General features: G+C 44.8%; 1 protein-coding gene across 4 annotated transcripts in view; it reads left to right on the plus strand.

Moving 5' to 3' along the window:
* The window catches only part of CADPS2 (calcium dependent secretion activator 2), a 1,183,693-nt gene that overhangs the window by 139,524 nt on the left and 1,021,099 nt on the right, over positions 1-23,070 (plus strand). For all 4 annotated transcript variants that reach the window (XM_082254958.1, XM_082254959.1, XM_082254960.1 and 1 more), the window contains exon 3: positions 11,711-12,043. In XM_082254958.1, coding sequence (XP_082111084.1) covers positions 11,711-12,043 — 333 coding nt within the window. The remainder of the gene's footprint in view (positions 1-11,710; positions 12,044-23,070) is intronic.

Below are 23,070 nucleotides of genomic sequence, written 5' to 3' on the forward strand. Positions count from 1 at the left end.
GGCAGCCCAGGCTATTGCGGATTGGACGCAGGTGCTCAGGCGCACCCTGGTGGCTGACTCTGCCCCGCCGACAACTTTGGCTATGGTGGATCAGATTCATCAGGGTGTCATGTATTTGTGTGATGCGGACTTAGATTTGGTCCCTTTGGCTGCGCGTCTTTCAAGTGTGGCGGTATTGAGCCGTCGCCTGATATGGCTGAAATGTTGGTCTGTTGACCAATCTTCTCGCAAGACTTTAGCTAATTTGCCCTACGCGGGATCTCGCCTTTTTGGTGAATCTTTGGATACTCTGATAAAGGGTATTTCTGGGGGTAAGAGCACTCTCTTGCCCCAGACTCACAAGAATAAGTTTGTTCGTGGTAAGAAGAATGCCTCGTTTTAGACCCTCTCAGGGGTCCTTTCGTGCCTTTCGGTCGCACTATAAGGGCAAGCCCTTCAAGGGCCAAGGCTCCCAGAAGAAGCCGTGGACGGGTAAGCAGAAGTCCGGCCAGTCCGGGTCCGCTGCCCATAACAATACGGCCTGAAGGGACGCCCTCACCCAGTTCTGACCGCATTCGGGACAGGTGGGTTCAGGAAATCGTTCGATCTGGTTACAAGATCAAGTTTCTCTCTCGGCCGGCGGGCAGATTTTTCCCCTCAAACCTTCAGCTGACTCCGGAGCGCTTGCGGGATCTGCACCTGGCTGCGCGGGACCTGCGGGCCCAGGGAGTGGTTGTTCCGGTGCCTCACCGGGACAGATTTCGGGGGTTCTATTCCAATCTGTTCACTGTGCCCAGAAAGGAGGGCAAGGTACGTCCAATTCTGGACTTGAAAGCTCTGAACCACTTTGTGCGGGTTCGCAAGTTTTGCATGGAATCCCTGCGCTCGGTGATGGCTGCCCTGGTTCCGGGTTAATTCATGGCCTCCATCGATTTGAAGGATGCGTATCTTCACATTCCAATTTTCGAGGGTCACCAGAGGTACCTTCGATTCGCCATTGCGGAGGATCACTACCAATTTGTGGCGTTACCCTTCGGTCTCGCTTCGGCTCCGCGGGTTTTCACCAAGGTGCTTGCGCCGGTCCTGGCTTTACTAAGAGCCCAGGGCATCTCTGTCTTGGGATATCTGGACGATATCTTGATTCGGTCTGCGACCAGTCAGGGCCTGGTGAACGACCTGTCCATCACGATGCAGACTCTGCAGGAGTTCGGTTGGACGATAAATTTCCCAAAGTCGACGTTGTGTCTGTCCGTTCGTCTTCCCTACCTGGGAATGATACTGGACTCTGTTCAAGCGAAGGTCTTCCTGCCGGAAGACCAGCTCCGGACACTTCAGGACGAGGTCAGGTCCCTCAGGGACAATCAGTGCTCGTCCCTCCGGACGTGTATGAGGTGTTTGGGATTGATGGTCTCGGCTTTCGAGGCGATTCCCTTCGCCCAGTTTCACACGCGGGGTCTCCAAGCGGAGATCCTGTCCAGGTGGGACGGGCGACCTCAATCTCTGGATCTTCAAATCTCGTTGGGCCATTGCACCAGAAGAGACCTTCTGTGGTGGCTCCAGTCCCCGATGGTGTCGGGGGGCAAGTCTTTTCGTCCTATCTCGTGGACGGTAATCACCACGGATGCCAGCCTGTCGGGCTGGGGTGGTGTTCTGGGCGTTCTGTCCGCCCAGGGAACTTGGTCGGAGGAGGAGTCCTCCCTTCCGATCAACATTCTGGAATTGCGTGCGATAAATATCTGTCTTCATCGTTGGACGGACCGGCTGCAGGGCTGCCCTGTTCGGGTGCAGACGGACAATGCCACGGCGGTGGCCTACATCAACCACCAAGGGGGCACCAGGAGTGCCCGAGCGGCTCGGGAAGTGGCCGACATTCTGTCCTGGGCCGAGACTCATGTCCCGGCGATAACGGCGGTTCACATTCCGGGGGTGGAGAACTGGCAGGCGGACTATCTGAGTCGCCAGACCCTGGATCAGGGGGAATGGTCTCTCCACCCGGCTGTCTTCCAGATGTTGTGCGCGAAGTGGGGTCTTCCAGATGTGGACCTGTTCGCGTCTCGTCTCAACAACAAGGTGAGACGGTTCGTGGCAAGGGCGCGCGACCCTCGGGCCGACGCGTCGGACGCGTTAGTGGCCCCGTGGCATCAGTACAAGCTGATGTACGCGTTTCCACCGATTCAGTTGCTGTCCAGGTTCCTTCGCAGGTTACACTCGGAACGCAGCACGGTGATTCTTGTGGCGCCGGATTGGTCACGCCGGTCCTGGTACGCAGACCTCGTGAATCTGGCGGTCGACGTCCCGTGGCGTCTGCCTCTTCGAGACGATCTCCTGTCTCAAGGGCCGATATACTATCCTGCTTTACAGTCGCTGGCTTTGACGGCCTGGCTGTTGAGACCGAGGTCCTGAAGGAGAGGGGTCTCTCCCCTGAGGTCGTTCATACCTTGATCAACGCGAGGAAGTCTTCCTCGGGGAAGGTTTACTACCGTACTTGGAAGGCCTATTTTGCCTGGTGTGAGTCCAGGGGGTTTTCACCCCACACGTACTCGGTTTCCCGAGTGTTGTCCTTCCTTCAAGCAGGTGTCGATCAGCGTTTGGCGCTGGCTACGATAAAGGGTCAGGTGTCTGCGCGGGCCGTTCTTTTTCAACGTCCCGTGGCTTCCAACTCCTTGGTTGGCACTTTTGTTCAGGGAGTGCGGCATCTGGTTCCTCCTAGGAGGGATCCTCTGCCCCCTTGGGACTTGAATCTCATTCTATCTGTGTTACAACGTGCTCCTTTTGAACAGATCAGGGAGATCTCGTTGTCTATGTTGTCCAAAAAGGTCGCCTTTTTGGTTACGATCACTTCGGCTCGCAGAGTGTCGGAGCTGGCGGCTTTGTCCTGCAAGTCTCCGTATCTGGTTATTCACTTGGATAAGGTGGTCTTGCGACCTAATCCTTCTTTTCTTCTGAAGCGAGTTTCGGAATTCCATCTCAATGAGGATATTGTCTTGCCTTCGCTGTGCGCGAAGCCTAAACATCCGAAAGAGGTGAGACTACATTCTTTGGATGTTGTTCGGGCGATAAGGGTTTACCTTAAATCGACTGAGTCTTTTCGGAAGACGGATTCCTTGTTTGTTCTTCCAGAGGGTCCTCGGAAGGGCATGGCGGCATCGGCCTCTACCATCGCCAAATGGATCAGGCAGACCATTGAACAGGCCTATGCTTTGCAGGGGAAGGTTCCCCCTGTGCCTGTGAAGGCGCACTCTACTAGATCTCTGAGTACGTCTTGGGCCTGTCGTCATGGGGCTTCTGTAGCCCAGGTGTGTAAGGCAGCGACCTGGTCGACCGTACACACTTTCACAAAATTCTACAAGGTAGATGTTCAGGCATCGGCGGATGCTTCCTTTGGCCGCAAGGTTCTTAGTGCGGCTGTTCCCTAGGATCACCTGTTGGGATCCCTGGCTGTTGGGATATGTCTTTTATCCCCTGGTTATTTGTTTTTCCTGGGTTGTTGCTCCTGTTGAGCAAGTTTTTTCCTTTTGCCCAGCTGGTTTCCTTCCTTTGGTAAGGTTCTTTTCTTTGATGCGGAGACTGCGTTGCCTTACGGCGCGGATGCGTTTCCCACCCCTCATGTTTGCACTGCTTTGGGACGTCCCCATTGTGACGAATATGAAGAGGCGGCGACTGTCGGAGGACGTAAGAGAAAACAGAATTTTTGTAAAATCTTACCTGTAAAATTCCTTTCTCTGAGTCCTCCGACAGTCGCCGCCCCCGCCCCTCTTTTCGGGTTTTGGTTATATACTCTACTGCTATTCCACTGAAACTGAGATATGGTTGCAGGAAGTAGGAGGGTATTGACTGAGGGGACCACCCCTTGAGGGTGGGATATGTTAAAAGATTTAATGTTAACATATTCTGTTGCCTAGCTACTCCTTCGGAGCAAAGTCTAATACCCCATTGTGACGAATATGAAGAGGCGGCGATTGTCGGAGGACTCAGAGAAAGGAATTTTACAGGTAAGATTTTACAAAAATTCAGTTTTTCGTCCTTTGTCGTGGACGGTGATCACCACGGATGCCAGCCTGTCGGGCTGGGGTGGTGTCCTGGGCGTTCTGTCCGCCCAGGGAACTTGGTCGGGGGCGGAATCCTCCCTTCCGATCAACATTCTGGAATTGCGAGCAATACATCTCTGCCTTCTGCGTTGGACGGACAGGCTTCAAGGCTGTCCGTTTCGGGTGCAGACGGACAATGCCACAGCGGTGGCCTACATCAACCACCAAGGGGGCACCAGGAGTGCCCGCGCGGCTCGGGAAGTGGCCGACATTCTGTCTTGGGCCGAGACGCACGTCCCGGCGATAACGGCGGTTCACATTCCGGGAGTGGAGAGCTGGCAGGCGGATTATCTGAGTCGCCAGACCCTGGACCAGGGAGAATGGTCCCTTCACCCGGATGTCTTTCAGATGCTGTGCGCGAAGTGGGGGTTCCCAGATGTGGACCTGTTCGCGTCTCGTCTAAACAACAAGGTGGAAAGGTTCGTGGCAAGGATGCGCGATCTTCGGGCAGACGCCTCAGACACGTTAGTGACGTCCTGGAGTCAGTATCGTCTGATGTATGCCTTTCCGCCGATTCAGCTGCTGTCCAGGTTCCTTCGCAGGTTTGCCTCGGAACCGCGCACGGTGATTCTGGTGGCACCGGACTGGCCTCGCCGGTCTTGGTACGCAGACCTCGTGAATCTGGCGGTCGACGCTCCATGGCGTCTGCCTCTTCGAGAAGATCTCCTGTCTCAAGGACCGATCTTCCATCCTGCTTTACAGTCGCTGGCTTTAATGGCCTGGCTGTTGAAAGCCAGGTCCTGAAGGATAGGGGTCTCTCCCCTGAGGTCATTCCCACTTTGATCAAGGCTAGAAAAGCTTCTTCGGGAAAGATTTACTACCGTACTTAGAAGGCGTATTTCGCCTGGTGTGAGTCCAGGAGGTATTCCCCTCGCTCGTACTCGGTATCGAGAGTGTTGGCTTTCCTTCAAACGGGCGTGGACCAGCGTTTGGCGTTGGCCACGATTAAGGGTCAGATTTCTGCGCTGGCCGTTCTTTTTCAACGCCCTGTGGCATCTAATTCTTTGGTTAGCACCTTTGTTCAAGGTGTGCGTCACTTGGCTCCTCCTCGGAGGAATCCTTTACCTCCATGGGACTTGAACCTTGTTCTGTCCGTATTGCAACATGCTCCCTTTGAGAAGCTCAGGGAGATCTCGTTGTCTCTCTTGTCTAAGAAGGTTGCCTTTTTGGTGGCAATCACTTCGGCTCGCAGGGTATCGGAGCTGGCGGCCTTGTCCTGCAGCTCTCCCTACTTGGTGATTCACCTGGATAAGGTGGTCTTACGACCTAACCCTTCTTTTCTTCCGAAGAGGATCTCGGAATTTCACCTCAATGAGGACATTGTCTTGCCTTCGCTTTGCGCGAAACCTAAGCATCCAAGGGAGGTGGCTTTGCATTCCTTGGATGTTGTTAGGGCGATCAGGGTTTACTTGTCGTCGACAAAATCCTTTCGCAAGTCGGATTCTCTTTTTGTTCTTCCAGAGGGTCCTCGGAAGGGCATGGCAGCGTCGGCTGCGACCATCGCCAAATGGATCAGACAGACCATTGTGCAAGCCTATGCTTTGAAGGGGAAGGTTCCCCCTTTCCCTGTGAAGGCGCACTCTACCAGGTCTCTGAGTACGTCTTGGGCCTATCGTCATCAGGCTTCTGTGGCCCAGGTGTGTAAGGCGGCGACTTGGTCGTCAGTTCACACCTTCTCTCAAAATTCTGCAAGGTGGATGTTCAGGCATCGGTGGATGCTTCCTTTAACCGCAAGGTTCTTAGTGCGGCAGTGCCTTAGGGCCCCTTGTTTTGGGTCCTTGGCTGTTGGGATGTTTTTATCCCTGGGTTACTTGTTTTCCTGGGTTGTTGCTCCTGTTGAGCACGTTTTTTCCTGTTGCCCAGTTGGTTCTCTTACTTTGGTAAGGTTCCTTTCTCTGATGTGGGTACTGCGTTGCTTTAGGCGCGGCTGCTTTTTTTCCCACCCCTCATGTCTACACTGCTATGGGACGTCCCCATTAGTGATGAATATGAAGTGGCGGCGACTGTCGGAGGACGTAAGAGAAAACGGAATTTTTGTAAGATCTTACCTGTAAAATTCCTTTCTCTGAGTCCTCCGACAGTCGCTGCCCCCGCCCCTCTTTTGGGGTTTGTTTATGTACTCTACTGCTATGCTACTGAAACTGAGTTGGGAATGCAGGAAGCAGGGAGGTATTGACTGAGGGGACCACCCCCTAGGGGTGGGATATGCTAAAAGCTTTGATATTAACTATTTTGTTGCCTAGCTACTCCTGCGGAGCAAAGGTCAATAACCCCATTAGTGATGAATATGAAGTGGCGGCGACTGTCGGAGGACTCAGAGAAAGGAATTTTGCAGGTAAGATCTTACAAAAATTCAGTTTTTCTGTAACTGCTTGTTTAACTGCAGTGTGAGCTAGAGTTTGGCTTCGGTTTGTTAGTGTATCTAAATCTGCAAGTTCATCTAGCACTCCCCTCCCTAAGATTAACAGTGTTGTTGTCCAAAAGTGCCCCTTGCGTTCCTTCATTCAGAGTGGAGGTACACTAATAAAGGAGGTGTGTTAACTGGCCAGATAACCAGGTTAAAAGACAGAGGGAAAAGCCTAAAAAAAAACAAACAATGCAGCCACCATATCTAATGATTGTTAGGCTCCACTATATTACATTTTTGGTTTTAGTTTGAATAGCACTTTAATTTTGCACAGCATACAACATGTATACATTTGTTTTTGAGAGCATTGGTTTATTACTTTGGGCTAGAACCTGTTTGTCTTTAAATTTACACCTCAGGAGCCATTTGGTACCAAAACTGCCCACCACCATTTTAAACAGTCACAATTTTCTTGATTAATATTTTCCCGACTACACTATAGCCGAAAGCTGGCTACAGCAATGGGAGGGCATCCATAAACAACCTTCCAGAACCCCACCCCCTGCTTGTCTACTGCGGTGTGCATCCTTTGGACACAGCTAACCACAGATTAGGGTAAAGGGCCAATCACAGCGGCCCTTTACTATGTGATGTGATCAGCTGTGTCCAATCACAGCTGATAACAGGTAAACAGACTTGCCGGTAATTGTCAGTCCTTTCCTTCCACACTATGTCTGTGGGAGGAAAGGAGAGCCGTTAACCTGCAAGCCTGTCGGCACATCATTTACACTGAAATTCAGGGCACTGATCATCAGAGCCCTGATGATCCGTGGGGCCCCATCAGTGTAGCCTCATCAGCGCACATCAGTGAAGAAGAAAAATGACTGTATTTGCAAAATGTTATAATTGAAACCAGCAAAAAAAGAAACTCAGCTGTGAATAAATACCACCAAAAGAATGCTCTATCTGTCTTGAAAAAAATGATAAATATGGAATATGAGTATGGTGTTGCATGACCGCGCAATTGTCATTCATAGTGAGACCGCACTGAAACCTTAAAATTGGCCTGGGCAGGAAGGCAGTGAAAGTGCCCAGTATTGCAGTGGTTAGGAAAATGGTGCCTTTTTATTCTACAACCCCATTTCCTAAAAAGTTGGCTGTTGTGTAAAATCTACATTAAAATTGCAAATCTCATAAACTCCTATTTTATTCACAATAGAAAAGTTTTATTCACAATAGAAAACCTATCAAATGTGTAAACTGTGAAAATGTACAATTTTAAGAAAAAAAAGATCATTTTAAAATTGATGGCAGCAACATGTCTCAAAAAGTTGAGAGATGATAATGTTTACCACAGTATATGACCCCCTCTTCTTTTAACAACACTGTAAATTTCTTTAAACTGAGGAGACCATTTGCTGGCATTTTGGGAGAGAAGTCCCATTCTTACCTGGTGTAGGATTGTAATTACTCAACAGTCCTGAGTCGTCTTTGTCATATTTCTTTGCTTAAAGATGTGCCAAATATTTTTGATTGGTGAGAGGTCAGGACTGCAGCCAGGCCAGTTAAGCAGCTGGAGTCTTCTATTACGAAGCCATACTGTTGTCCATAGATGCAGAATTTGGTTTAACATTGTTCTGCTGCAATATGCAATGCCTTCCCTGAAAAATATGTTTGGTAGCATATGTTGCTCTAAAACCTGGATATATTTTTCAGCATTGATGGTGCCTTTCCAGATGTGCAAGCTGCCATTCTATATGCCCTAATGCACTCTTATACCATCAGAGATGCAGTCTTTAAACTGAGTGCTGATAAAGAGCCGGAAGGTCCCTCTCCTCTTTAGTCCAAAGGACGCAATGCCCAAGGTTGCCAAGAAGAATGTCAAATTTCAGTTCATCTGAAAATAAAACAGTTGTCCACTTTGCAACAGGCCAATTTAAATGAGCTTTGGCCCAATGATGACGGCTGCAGTTTTGGACCATGTTCAGAAATGGCTTCTTGCAGTGCTGTACATCACAGAACCATGTTTTTAATGCAGTGCCATCTGAGGGCCCAAAGATCACGTGCATCCAATATTGTGTTTTGGCCTTGTCCCTTGCGCACAGAGATTTCTATAGATTTTCAGAATCTTTTATGTACTGGAGATTATATATTTAGAGTCTTTCAATTTTAGATTGAAGAACATTATTCTGAAATTTTTTTACAATTTTTAGCCGTAGCTTTTCACAGATTGGTGAACTTCTGCCCATCTTTACTTCTGAGGAACTCTGGGTAAAAAAAAATGAGCCTCTTAGAGAGAACCAGCCATGTTACAGATCTGTTGCAAAATGTTCCTCCAGCTCTTCCTTGTTAGTACCATGCACTTTGCCATCTTTTTGTTGCCCCATCCTAACTTTTGAGATGTTTTGCTGCCATCAATTTAAAAATTGCCTTATTCTTTTCCTATAATGTTACATTTTCTCTGTTTAAACATGTGATATGTTTTCCATTTTCTATTGTGAATAAAATATGAGTTTAAGATTTGCAAATCATTGCATTCTGTTTTTATGTAGATTTTACTCAGCACCCTAATTTTTTTTGGAATTTGGATTGTGTGTATGTGTGTGTGTGTGTGTATATATATATATATATATATATATATATATATATATATATATATATATATATATATATATATATATATACATATATATATATATACATATATATATATATATATATATATATATATATATATACATTTTCCTTTGTGTCTTCCATGTTTTTTTGTCAGAATGGCACATACAGTTGTTCAAAATTATTCAACCCCCAATGAAATTGATTGTTTTGGCCAGTTTGACATTGATTTTGATCATTCAGTCATCCTGCTTACAATTAAATCAAAGAGGCACGTGTAGGTCAGACAAATATAACATAACATTTATAATGAAATAACCACAAATGTCTTTTCTGTGCTCACATCATTATCAGTTTTATTCAACCCCCAAGTGACATTCAATCTTAGTACTTAGTACAACATCCTTTTACAGTTATAACAGCTTTTAAGCGTGAAGCATAGCTTGACACAAGTGTCTTGCAGCTATCTATGGGTATCTTCGCCCATTCGTCATGGGTAAAAGCCTCCAGTTCAGTCACATTCTTAGGCTTGTGCACTGCAACTGCTTTCTTTAAGTCCCAACAGAGGTTCTCAATCGGATTTAAGTCTGGTGACTGTGATGGCCACTCCAAAATGTTCCAGCCTTTAATCTGCAACCATGCTCTAGTGGACTTGAAGGTATGCTTGGGATCATTGTCCTGTTGAAAGGTCCAACGTCTCCCAAGCCTCAGGTTTGTGACAGACTGCATCACATTGTCATCCAATATCTCCTGGTACTGAAGAGAATTCATGGTACCTTGCACACGCTGAAGCTTCCCTGTACCTGCAGAAGCAAAACAGCCCCAAAGCATGATTGACCCCCCGCCATGCTTCACTGTAGGCAAGGTGTTCTTTTCTTCATAGGCCTTGTTCTTCCTCCTCCAAACATAGTGTTGATCCATGGGCCCAAACAGTTCTAATTTTGTTTCATCAGTCCACAGAACACTATCCCAAAACTTCTGTGGTTTGTCCACATGACTTTTGGCATACTGCAGTCGACTCTTCTTATTCTTTGGAGACAGCAAGGGGGTGCGCCTGGGAGTTCTGGCATGGAGGCCTTCATTATGCAGTGTGCGCCGTATTGTCTGAGCAGAAACTTCAGTACCCACATCTGACAAATCTTTTCTCAGTTCCTCAGCAGTCACACGGGGACTTTTCTCCACTCTACGCTTCAGGTAGCGCACAGCAGTTGAAGTCAGCATCTTCTTTCTGCCACGACCAGGTAGCGTTTCAACAGTGCCCTTTGCCTTGAATTGGCGAATGATGCTTTCTATGGTGTCTCTTTGTATGTTTAACATCTTTGCAATCTTCTTATAGCCATTGCCCTTCCTGTGAAGAGTAATCACCTCTTCTCTTGTCTTCCTGGACCATCCTCTTGACTTCACCATGTTTGTAACCACACCAGTAAATGTCTAGATGGAGCTGAGTATTGCAGTCATTTTAAAGCTGCCCAATTGGTGCTTATTAGGCTTTATTGCTGCTCCCTTACATCCACAGGTGTTTTCAATACCTGATTGAAAACACTTCAATGAACCTCTGTTCTTCAGAGTGGTAGTCTTTAAGGGGTTGCATAATTGTGTCAATGAAGAATTCATAAAAGAAACATTTACTACTGTATTACAAAACCAATTGATGTAATTTTAGTTGCATATGGTTCTTTAAGAAGTCCTTGTAGGATTTCATTCTGAATACAATTACAAATTTACACTAAATTCCCTAAAACCCTTTACAGCATTGGGGGGTTGAATAATTTTGAACACAACTGTAGACATGCTTGCTGATATTGAACAACCAGTTAAGAATCTGTTTAAAGGTGCACGTTTTAGAGCTGTTATCATTATCATTGCTTTAATACTTGAATCCTAACCCACAACAAACCTACAACCAGTGAAATGTTGGGGCACTTTACCTGTGTACTTATACCACCATGTGGTGAAACAAGGGTACACATGGCACCTGTAGAGCTTACCTTTTTTAAAGGAGTTATAAAGTCAGAAGGTTTTTTTTTTTTTTTATCTTCATGCATTCTATGCATGAAGATAAAAAGCCTTCTGTGTGTAGCAGCCTCCCCGGCACCCCCTAATACCTGTACCCAATCTCCATACAGCGATGTCCACGAGTCCCTCGGCCATCTGGGACTCTCCATCCTGATTGGCTGAGACACAGCCTCAGCACCATTGGCTCTCGTGGCTGTCCATCAAAGTTAGTCAGCCAATCAGGAGAGAGAGGGGGCAGGGCCGAACAGCAGCTCCATGTCTGAATAAACATACAGAGCTTCAGCTCGGTCGGGTGCCCCCATAGCAAGCTGCTTGCTGGTGGGGGCGCTCTACTGAAGGGGGGGGGCCAGGAGCTACAAAGAGGGACCCAAGAAGAGGAGGATCCAGACTGCTCTGTGCAAATCCACTGCTACAGAGCAGGTAGGTATAACAGGTTTGTTTGTTTATTTAAAAAAAAAAAACACAAGACTTTACAATCACTTGTAAAAATTTGTTTAAAAAACAATTGAGGCTTCCATGTTTGTGCCTAGAGAGGTTCCCTTTGATGCCTGTGATCAGGTGGATTTGTCTGTCTTTTTTAACCAAAAAAGGTTACAAAAAACTTCTCTAAGTTTTAAAGCTAAACTTCTTTTTATTTTATTTTTTTTCCCTTTATATGATATAGGTTTTCTTGAAAAGTGACCGGGTTGCCAGAATGGTACACAGCGGAGGATGTTCCTCAAATGACTTCAGAGAAGTTTTTAAAAAGAACATTGAAAAAAGGGTACGCAGTTTGCCAGAAATTGATGGATTAAGCAAAGAAACTGTTTTGAGCTCTTGGATTGCAAAATACGATGCCATTTATAGAGGAGAAGAGGATCTTCGCAAGCAGCCTAACAGAATGGCACTCAGTGCTGTGTCTGAACTCATACTAAGTAAAGAACAACTTTATGAAATGTTTCAGCAGATCTTAGGAATAAAGAAACTAGAACACCAATTGTTATACAATGCTTGCCAGGTAGGTTTGTACTATTCAGCTGTATTTCTCAATTTTTTTCCCTTCATTAATGAAGGCCTTACTCATAGCCGAGGCTGAAACGCATTAGTGTTTGCTCTGTTTGGAGCATGTGTACTCCTTTGACGAAACAGAGACATTTTACTCATCCTCACCTGATTGCCCACTTTATCTACATGGTAGCATTCTTGTGTTGCGGGGTGGAGACCACAAGTCAGACACGGTGAGTGGAAACCGAGAGAACTTGCTGGTCCTGATTGCATGATTGGGTTGCAGTGCCATGATCTTCCATGTGTGTTTATACATAGAAACTGGCCAGTGGGATTTGTACATATCAGGTAAAGGTGTTAAAATGTGATTTTGTTCTATCTCATACGTTTTCCTTTTCCATATACGTTGTATTATGACGCTGTTTTTGATCTAGTTTTTTGAAAAGCTACATCAATTCTGTGGACTGTCTTGCCTTATTTTTGGTAGCTCTTAAAGATATCTGCTGTGGTAACACATACTAAAATCTTTTGCACTTGCATGTGCTAGACAACTTAATTTATGATAGAGGTAATTGAAATGCGTCCCTGCTGGTTTTTGAGTTCTGCATTATTTCAGTCACTCAGAACTTTGCTTCTACTGGCTGATGTGTTGCTCGGTATCAGGTATTAGTGAGAGTCGTTAGAATCTACTCATTGCTATTTAAGGACCTCCCAGGCCACTTTCTGTAGTCCAAGGTCTTTGTGGCTAATTTTTTCTCTCAGCATTTATTTTAAACATTGGGTGTATGCCCTGACTGTAGGTGGTGGGACACTTAAAGTGGAACTTTAGTCAGAAAACAAAGTCCTGCTAAATCAAGTCATGATGGCCCCTCTTGCAGGTATAGCTGTGTAAAACTTTAAAAATGGGTGCTTATACTGTTTAAAATCCAGTAAAACACTGTCTCACCCTGCTCTGCACATGCTCAGTTGCTTTCTATTTGTGGGCACTGCCAAGTTTCTAAAAGCCAATCTGCTGAAAGCCTTAGCAGAATTAAACCCTCATATATCCTTTACACAGTCAAGGAAGCTGCTTCTGCTTGATCTGCAACTGCCATGCTGCTGCACATGTGATCAGTTATTACACCAGCCATTTGATGGTTTAACTGTGTGGTTGAGGACACAAGCAAATGTGACAGTTGGCAATCCCGGCATTCCAGGAATGTAAATGTTTTTTGAAACTGTAAAATGATGCCACGAGGAGGCCTTTGGCTGAAACACGTAAGCATCTGTTGGATTTTCCTATTGCTGTAGTACAATACATTTTCTCATTTAAGAAGCTATTGAGTTGCCGGCTTATGTTTCTTATGGATTTGCAGTGAATGCCCCAGCCTGAGCACTGACACTGCTCATACACTTTTCAAGAGCTTGGAGTCCTTGTGTTTCTGTAAAATCAATGGGTTTAGTTCCATTTTACGATTTACTGCTGTTCAGGGGCTCTGTGCTCCAGCAAGAAGAAACAGGAGAAATGCTGGAGGCAATTTACAGCACTCACAAAGTTTGGTAGCATAATTATTAATGTGGAATGTATGTTCCTTGCTAAAGAATATTATTATTTTTTTTTATCAAGTTGGTATGGGTAAAGTTTTTCTTTAAAGCAGAACTAAACCATCAGTTTACAAGTTTAAAAAAAGACTACGTTCCCAGCATTTCGAAAATGCTAAATATCAAATTTGCTTGTGCTTTTGACCAAATTGTCAAACTATCAAATGGCTGGTGTCATAACTGATCACATGTGCAGCACTATGGCAGTTACAGATCACACAGAGGCTAAGATTCCTTACCTGAAATAGATAGGAGGGTTAGTTCCGCTCAGGTGTTCTAACAGGTCCTATCCCTCTGTATAGGAAGTCAACCTAGGTAGTAGCTAGCAGTCAAAAATAAAACTTCAGGTAAACCCAGCACCCTAAACTTTTGTTGTCTACTCTTCTGTGTCCTCCATAACTTGCTAATGAAATGGGTTTTAAGGTACTGGTCAGTACAAAAATCCCCTTTTCTCCTTTCATCCTTCCAGGACGGCCTACATATGAGAGATTGTGGCTCCGCCTCACAGGAAACACAACTAATTTGCAGCTGTTTAAAAGCGTCCCACCCATCCTTGAGCTTCAGTTCAGTTGTGTTTCCAACCTCACATCGGAACGTTTGTTTTTTTACTAACCTAAGGCAAATGACTGTCTGAGAGGTACCCCTGGAAGGCAGCTTCGGTCGGCCTAATGGCAGGTTCCTCCCTAGCTGTGTCCTGGAAACAGGAGCTTTCAGGTCGCCAAACATACCAGGTAGTGCGGTTTGCCTTACAGTGAAGGTCCCTCATACCTGAAGTCCTGTTGTCTCTGCAGGAAAGTCTCCTCCATTTGCTCCTCTAAAGCGGTAAGGATTTCGCCAGGTAAGTGAAAAATTTCCCAATAAGGAGCGCGCCGCAAGCTCGCTGTGAAGACCGGACAGCGATACCCGGAAGAGAGCGCAGCATGGAGGAGACGCCGGGGCCATGTGTTGTTCATGGCAGAATCTCCGGCTACGAAGGGGCTGTAAATTGCCCAAAAAGAGACCAAAGCACAACGCATCCCTTAGAGATAAAAGTTGATACACAGGTGACTGCAGGGACATGAGACCGGGTAAGTGAAAATTACCGGATAATGGGGCCTACTGCTGCATACGTTCTAGGATCAGCAAGCCTTTAATTGTTCCCTTACTGACAGCCCTGTTAACAATCTGTGTCTGGGAGTAGCACATATGTTAAATAGGAGAGCGAGTTAATCACTTTGTTTCTCTCTTTTATTGTTGCAGGTCGTTCCTCGGCCAGAAGGCCTCTGTCAGACCCTCCTCTACTTTAATAGCACAAACATGCTGGAAGTGCGGTACTGCGGAGTAGTCTGTTTAAAGCCTTGCACACAAACCCTTTGAGCCATACATGTGTTGGTAAATTGGCTGAGAGTATCTGTTTTAATTAAGTTTTTCTTAAATCAGTGCAGGAGGGTTGCCTAAATCCAGTCCTTGTGGACTACAGCTGCTAATCATCAGAGCTTAACGCTTGTGATCACAAATTAAGATCTGTCTGCTCTGGAATGTATGTTATCTAGAGCAGGACTCTTTTCCTCTTTTCAGAATCTCAAAACATTTCCTCTGCAAACAAGGAATGAACGAGATCCAAGGAAAGACACTAGCCAGCCCAGGTCCTTAACGAAGTAAGGAGGGCTCGGGCGGTAACAGATTTAAAGAGAAAAAAGTTCCAAAAAAAGGACAAAAATCTCTTTTCCTGGAAACTGTGTTGTAGTGGCTATGCTCGTAAATAAAGATTGCGGGATCATGAGCCAAGACCCAACCAGGCTGAACACCCTGAGGTCACAGCAGGTGTGTGATTAGTTTCTATGGAAAGGATTCCTTAAAGCAGTGTACACCACTCAAAGGATCCCTACACCAGCCTAGAATGTACAAGGACTTGGGGACACCCAGTCCAGAGTTATTTCTATTCACAATCACTGAAATATATCTTTTTTCATGAATAGATTCGCTGGTAAAATTCTCTACCGACTAATTGGCCTACACACTATAAGATTTTCGGAAGACTTTTTCCGTTAGACTTGCCAAAACCATTTGATATGGGAGCAGATCTAAACCCTTTCAATTTATATGCAATGGCAGGCCCTTGCACTACATTGAAAAGGGTAAATCTGAAGGAAATCTACCAACAAAAGTTGGATGTTGTGTTTCAGCTTTAGACTGCTGGGTGTGGTGATATCTTGCACAGGTCCTCTGATTCGTTGTCTTGATCAGCTGTAGCTGCAAGTTAACCATCCCCACCTGAAGTAGAAGTAATCTCCCCTAAATAACTTCCCACGTACAAAGTATTTAGGAATTGAGATCTTTTTGAGGGCTGGTCACAATAAGGACAGAGCCCTTGTTAAAAGGAGGCATGAATTGCTAATTCTTATTATGTGGTTACAGCTATAGCAGACACCTGCTTACTATCTGGCCAAATAGATTTGAAATTCAGGAGCTTACTAAGTTATCTCAGTAATTAAAGGCTCACAAGACATCTTAAAGTTCCCTGTCCATAGTTGGAGGGTATGATGTCGTACTTAACAGACTCAGCTGTTCAGTCAGTTATAGCTTCTGCAAGAACAGCGGCTCTCATGTATACTGATAAGAGAGCAGTGTGTACAAAGCTTAGGAAGGAGATGTCTCTCCCAAGTTAAGACTTTGTGCCTGGCCTGGCAAAAGGATCCTTTTTGTGTGATCAAGGCCTGGAGGATGTTTATCTAGATCCTCAGGGAACAGGTTATCCCAATTTTTTTCCCTCAATGGAAAAACATCTCAACCAGCCCCGATGTCCTCCAGATCATTCAGAGAGGATACGGACTGAAGTTTTTCTTCTCTGCCAGTGGCAGAGATAACTGTATCATATCCCTCAAAGAAAAACCCTGTTAAAGGGGATTCAAGAGTGGATGGAGCAGAGGGTAAATACCCCTGTACCGTGAAATCAGGTCTTCAAAGTTTTTTTGACTCTCACGCATTATGGTACAAACCCGGAAGAGACGCTTACAGGCAGGTTCCAATTCATCTGGAACTCTAAGCATTCCTAAGATTCGCAGTGGAGACTGCAAATAGGACCGCGTCATCTGCAGGGCCCAATATGGATCCTTTATCTGGGCTATAAGTGGACCCTTTCAAGATCAGCAAAACAGGCAGACACACAACAAGTGATGTCAGTCCTACAGCCGGCAGGGTGGCTGATAAATGTGGAGAAATCCTCAATAGAACCGGCTCAGGTTCAAGTTTGCCTGGGGTATAAGATAGATTTCAAAGAAACTGTTTTTTTCCCAGAGAAAAAGGAAAAGTGGTCTCGGCGGTGAAAAATGTCTGTTTTCATCCTCTGTGTTTTCAGGGGACAGATCATGAGGATGTTTGGTCTGATTACAGCTTGTAACCCAGCTGTAGAGTGGCCCAACTACACTCACGAGACCTTCAATATTTCCTCCTGCTCTCTTGGAACAAGAGACAGAAGTCCCTAGACAAATAAATCACGCTCTCCCCTCAAATAATATCATCGTTAAGATGGTGGACAGTTCCCCAAAAACTAGGGGAAGGCCGACTCTGGGGTCAAGAACAACCCTTAAAAAGTCACCATGGACGCAAGTTCCAAAAAAGGGGGGAGCTGACCTGGAGGTTAGACCGACTGGGGTGTGGTCATATCTTGCACAGGTCCTCTGATTCATTATCTTGATCAGCTGTAGCTGCAAGTTAACCATCCCCACCTAAAGTGGAAGTAATCTCCCCTAAACAACTTCCCACGTACAAAGTATTTGGGAATTGAGATCTTTTGAGTGCTGGTCACAATAAGGCTCATACCCAGAGTACCTGGGATATCAGGCCTCACCCAACTACAAGAGCTGAAAGTGGTGGAAAAGGCCATAGAAGCTTTTCAGAAAGGACATTTTAGGAAAAAAGTCCAAATCTATTCAAAACAATGCTACAACAGTAGCTTACCTGAATCATCAGTGGGTGCCAGCTCAAGGACCCTATTAAAATTAGCTCAGGAGACACTGAGCGGCGCAGAGAAGAGAATTATTTCTCTATTGGCAGCGCAAATAAAAGGGAAGGACAACTGGGAAGAGGAGTTCCTCAGTCGTCATTCCATCAAACGGACAGAATGGGAACTGAATCCCAGAATATTTCAATTTCTAGTCCAAATGTTTGGTCTACCGGAAGTGGATGTGTTTGCCACTTGACAAAGCAAAAAAGTAAACCAGGTCATCGCCTGGACATAACTAAAGGATATGGTAGGCTTGGATACCCTAGCACAGCCATGGCACGCTAGGCGAGCGTATGCCTTTCCTCCTCAAAACCTGATTCCAAGAATCATACAGAGACTCAGTGGATGGCTGCAACTCCGTCTCATAGTGATTGCCCCTTGGGGGCCAAAGAGAACGTGGTTCGCGACTGATATCCCCATCAGTAACAGCTCCTTGGAAACGAACAGAGGTTCCAGATCTGTTAATACAAAGGCCTCTTATTTCGCCCCAGGCCACAGGTTTTTCATTTAACAGCCTGGGTAGTGAGCGCCAAATCCTGAAGGAGAAAGGTCGTTCAGACAGAGTCATCGATGCCCTCCTTTCAAATAGAAAGCCAGTGTCTAGGAAAATCTATTCCAAAAATCTGGAAAACATTCTGTACTTGGCAGAGTCAGAAGAAAACATTCCTCTGCCTCAATCCCTGTTATCCTGGAAATTTTACAGGATGGGGTAGATAAGGGGGTGCCAGTTAACACCCTTAGAGTACATGTAGTGGCACTTATGTTTTTTCTTAGATAAAAGTCTTGACAAAGAGCCTTTTTTAATTAGAAAGATTGGTTAGTTCAGGAATGAACGACCCTGATCAATAGAGCTAATGTTTCAGCTCGGAACTTAACGCAAGTACTAGAGACATTAGCTAGTGAACCCTCGGTACCTTCAGAGAAGGTTACTCTAAATATTTTGGCAAATAAGTTAACTTGCTGTCGGCAATTACCACAGCCAGAAGAGTGGGAGATTTACAAAAATTCGTCCATAAAGGACCCTTTATGCTAATTCTCTAAGACAGAGTGATTCTTAGACCAGACCCACTGTGCCTACCCAAGGTAGTTTCTTCTGTTCACGGAAATCAAGAGATGGTCTTGTCACCTTTTTGTGTGAAAAACCTAGCTGTGCAAAAGAACGGAAATTCCATTGTCTGGCTGTAAGAAGTGTCTTCTCACAAGATCTGGAAAGAACCAAGGGGTTTAGAAGGTCTAGCCACCTGTTGGTTCTATATTCTGGACCAAGAAAGGGATTGCAAGCATCAAAACCCTCGATCTCGAGGTGGATTAAGCGAGCCATTAGCATGCCATATAAGGTGTCCGGTAAACCCACACCCACAAAGCTAAATGCACATTCCACAAAGGGCATGGCAACTTCCTGGGCCAAAAAAGCCGGAACATCCTGGGAGCAGTCTGCCATGTACCCATCTGGTCCAGCCAAGATACATTCCTAAAACACTATTGTGTGGAAGTACTGTCGCAACAAGACCTTGCCTTTGGCAGGTTTTACAGGCAGTGGTCCCGCCCTAACGTAGGCCAGTATGGATTCCTTTATCATCCTCTCATATGTAGGCCGTCCTGGAAGGATGAAAGGAGAAAACTTACCGTTAGTATACTGGTAACGGCCTTTCTCTTAATCCTTCCAGGACGGCCGGCCTACTTCCCGCCCAAGATGGTGGTGAGTTCTAAAAAATATGTATATATATGTATATATGTGTAGCTGTATGTTATTGAATAACTATATTCCTTGAAAGTTCGGTTGGAAACTACTTTTCTATTACTGAAGCTCAAGGATGGGTGGGACCCTTTTAAACAGCTGCAAATTAGTTGTGTTTTCTGTGAGGCGGAGCCACAATCTCTCATATGTAGGCCGTCCTGGAAGGATTAAGAGAAAGGCCGTTACCAGTATACTAACGGTAAGTTTTCTCTTGGGACCTGCCCAAGACAGAAACATGAAATAATACAAATAATCATGTTCCACCTCTCTAAAGATGTTCCATTGTAATGCTCATCCTATGTGCCCTTTTCGGAATGCCATGCCTAAGCAGATAAACAGTGCTACCTTTATATTTTTCTATATTCAATTTGCCATGTAATTATGTATTTTGTTTTATGAAAGGTATTGACATTACTGGACAAAACTATGTTGATGTAAGGCCGGGTTCACATATGTATGGCTGTGGGTTCACACTTAGGTGACATTCAAGTCTGAATTTCTGCCTGAATTTGCACCTGAACAAGTCCGAAACACGCACAGGACCCTTTTGCAATCTGCTCCGCAGCCGCACCGGGCCTGTATGAACCGGCTCCATTGTGAGTCGGTCACACTTGCAAATCATGCGAATTGGATTCAGGGAAACCCGCATCCAAGTTGCACATATGTGAACCCAGCCTAAGGGTTTGTTACCACCTATTCATAAGTACAATCATCTTGTGGTGCATTCAGCCAACAAATACTACACTGCAGCTACATCTTTCATTGAATGTAGATAACCCATGAATGAGGATTAAATCGTTACTGTTCATTTGTGCCTTCAGAAAGGCTTACCACAACAAAACTACATTGAGATTTCTAAATTTCATATTTTTGCCAGGATTCAGCTGATTCAGACATTCCAGAAAGCAAACAAATTTATACACTAGGATTGCATGGGTAAATAATAATTATGTTTAGAAACCTAAATATCAGTAAAAGAAATGTTCAGTACTTCAGGTTTTCATCAAACTTTGCTGTAGTGCACCATTCCACCCCTCTCCCTATTTCCATGATCTGGTGATCTTGGAACATACCTATTGTATACCCAAAAAAATTAAAATGTACATATTGCAGCTTACCAGTACTTAAATGTAGTGGCTGCATTTGTTTTATTTTTTAAGCTTTTTTAAAAATTTTCACCTGGTGATCTGGCTGGTAACACTCTTCACTATCTAGGTGTGGTACCACTCTATGGAGGAACAATGTAGCCACCCATTGACATCAGCATTATCAGTCTGTGGAGAAGGTAGTGTTAGATGTACTAGCAAATTCAGATGAACTTTACTAAAAAATTGCTGAACTCCAGTTAACATTTTAGGCAGTAACAACAGTTATTTTTTTCTTTTGGGATACATTTTTATATAAATTAATAAAAGCACCCCTGTCAGTGTTAACAGGCTTGTCTCAACCTCCCAACTGCCACTTTTGCTGGACAGTTTGGTCTGTTAAAAGAAGTTGCATATTAATAGACTTACTGGCTGGATCAACAGGTGAAAAAGAGAAAAAAGCCTAAATTAAAACGAATGCAGCCACCAGATTTAAAGTGGTATTAAACACAAAATCAAATGTATTAAAGCAGATTTCTCCTATTATCTACTTGGCCTTTTTTTTTCCCTGCCTTTTTTTTTTTCTGTAAATCCTCTGCTTCCGCATTACATCACCACAGCGAGGTACATCCTGTCTGCCTCCCATCAGCTCCTGGGATAAAAGTGTCATCAATCCCAAGAGTAAATGGACATACTTTGCTTCGAAGAGTGCGCTTTGCTTTGTACTCACTGCGTATGTGCGAGTTCGGGTAGCCAGCCATCTTCATATCCCGGAAGAAGATCTCAGGGGGCTTCAGATGCCCGCACTGAAGATGGGAGCGTGCTCCGTGGGGACAGCAAAGTACGTTTAAAAAAAAACCTGCATTAACTACCAATCCTGTATAGTATAGCATTAGGTGTTTAAAAAAAAAAAAAAGCTGGTAATCCACTTTAAATTACAGCTTACTAATAATTAGATGTAATGGGTGCATTTGTTTCTTTAAGGTTTTTCTTTTTTCCAATTATTTTAACCTAGTGATTAGCTAGCAAGTCTGTTATTTTTTTACCTAACTTTAACAGACCAGGTTGTCCAGGCAAAGTAGCAGTCAGAGGGTTGAAACAAAACATTTAACACTGACGGGTGCTTACAATGGTTAGCTTTTATTCATTTTTGTAAAACCTTAATGCCAAATTAAAAAAAACGTTTATTGTAATTGCTTATAAAGTGTTAGTCAAGTCCTTCTACATCTGCTAGTCTAAGGCCACATTCACATGGCCAGTTACCTGTGGCCACTGGGTTCCGGCAGCAAGAATAAGCAGATTCTTGTTGATGAAATAACCGTGGCCTGAAATTAGTAGCAGCTGCTCAGCCTATTTAATAAGGAGCTCCAGGCTCCCCCCCCCCCTAAATACTGTAGCTGCTGACTTTTAATATTAGGGCACTTGCCTCTCCAAGCATTCAGCCTTGTCCTCACCTCAGCTATCGGGTGCTGGCGCTGCTATCTTTATTTGAAAAGTCCTGCGTGCTGCATCTTTGGTGTGATTTTCAAAAGCACACCTTCAATTGTTAGTCATTGAGAATGCTTTAAAAGCCCTCGCATTTGGCGCATTATTTAAATCGCATGTCCATATTTCACAGCTGCATGCTGGGAGTCAGGAAATAAGGGCAATTAAAAGTGTGTTAAAACACCATATGCATTGTTTTAGTGCACAAGTGTGAAAGGGACCTTAAAGTTAACAAAGGATCACACTTTATTGTATAATTCCAACCACTGGGCTTCACCACTATTTAAAGCAACTAAACTCCTTCAATCAACCTTAAATTTTTAATCCTTATGCTGATAGCATTTGTAAATAGATAGGAAGGCAAATTATACTTGCTTGTTTGAAACTTTAATTTTTTTTTTTTTAATCTCTCTCTACTTGCTTCTGGCATACATTTCATGAGCCTTCATGGGCTTTTTTTTTCTTTCATCTGGAGGAGGGGCCTTTATGTCTGAGTTAGGGGCAGATTGATTCCAGGAAGTAAATGTTACATGAATCATCTGCTCTTATTCCAGATGGCCATAGCCAGAAATGTTTGGGGTGTTTTTCATAGTGATTTTGCAACAAAATAAAGCATGGAGACCTAAGCGCCGGTTCACACTGCAGCGACGCTACTTCGCACCGCGCCGCTACCTCGGAGCGTCCGCCACGGACTTCATAACATTGAAGTCTATGGCGGTCGCCTCCGGGTCGCCCCAAAGAAGCTCCGGACCCTTTTTCTAGGTTGTGGCGACTTGTGTCGCTCCTATTAGAACGGGTCCGCAGCTTCCCTATGGGCGGCGACCTGTGAGGCGACCAGGTCGCCTCACAGGTCGCCCTAGTGTGAACCGGCACTAAATGAATGGGTGAGTTTGCTTTGAATGATAAAAATAAAGAAATAGCATTTTCAGTTTGTGATGCTCAGATAGTTAGGTTTTGCTGTACTATGCATCAGTAAATGATGAGTGCTCCCATTACGATCCCTTATCCAGCATACCAAAATTTCTAGGTTGCTTTGTTGGACTAGGAAAGGTGCACCAATGCACTTTTTGCTAAAAGTGGACTAATCCTTTTAATGATATAAAACAATCATTTGAATTTAAATGCGATAGGTATAATGTATTAACAAGTTTTTATTAAAATAGACT

Source organism: Pelophylax lessonae, assembly GCF_965119305.1.
Source record: "Pelophylax lessonae genome assembly, chromosome: 4".
NCBI lineage: Eukaryota > Metazoa > Chordata > Amphibia > Anura > Ranidae > Pelophylax > Pelophylax lessonae.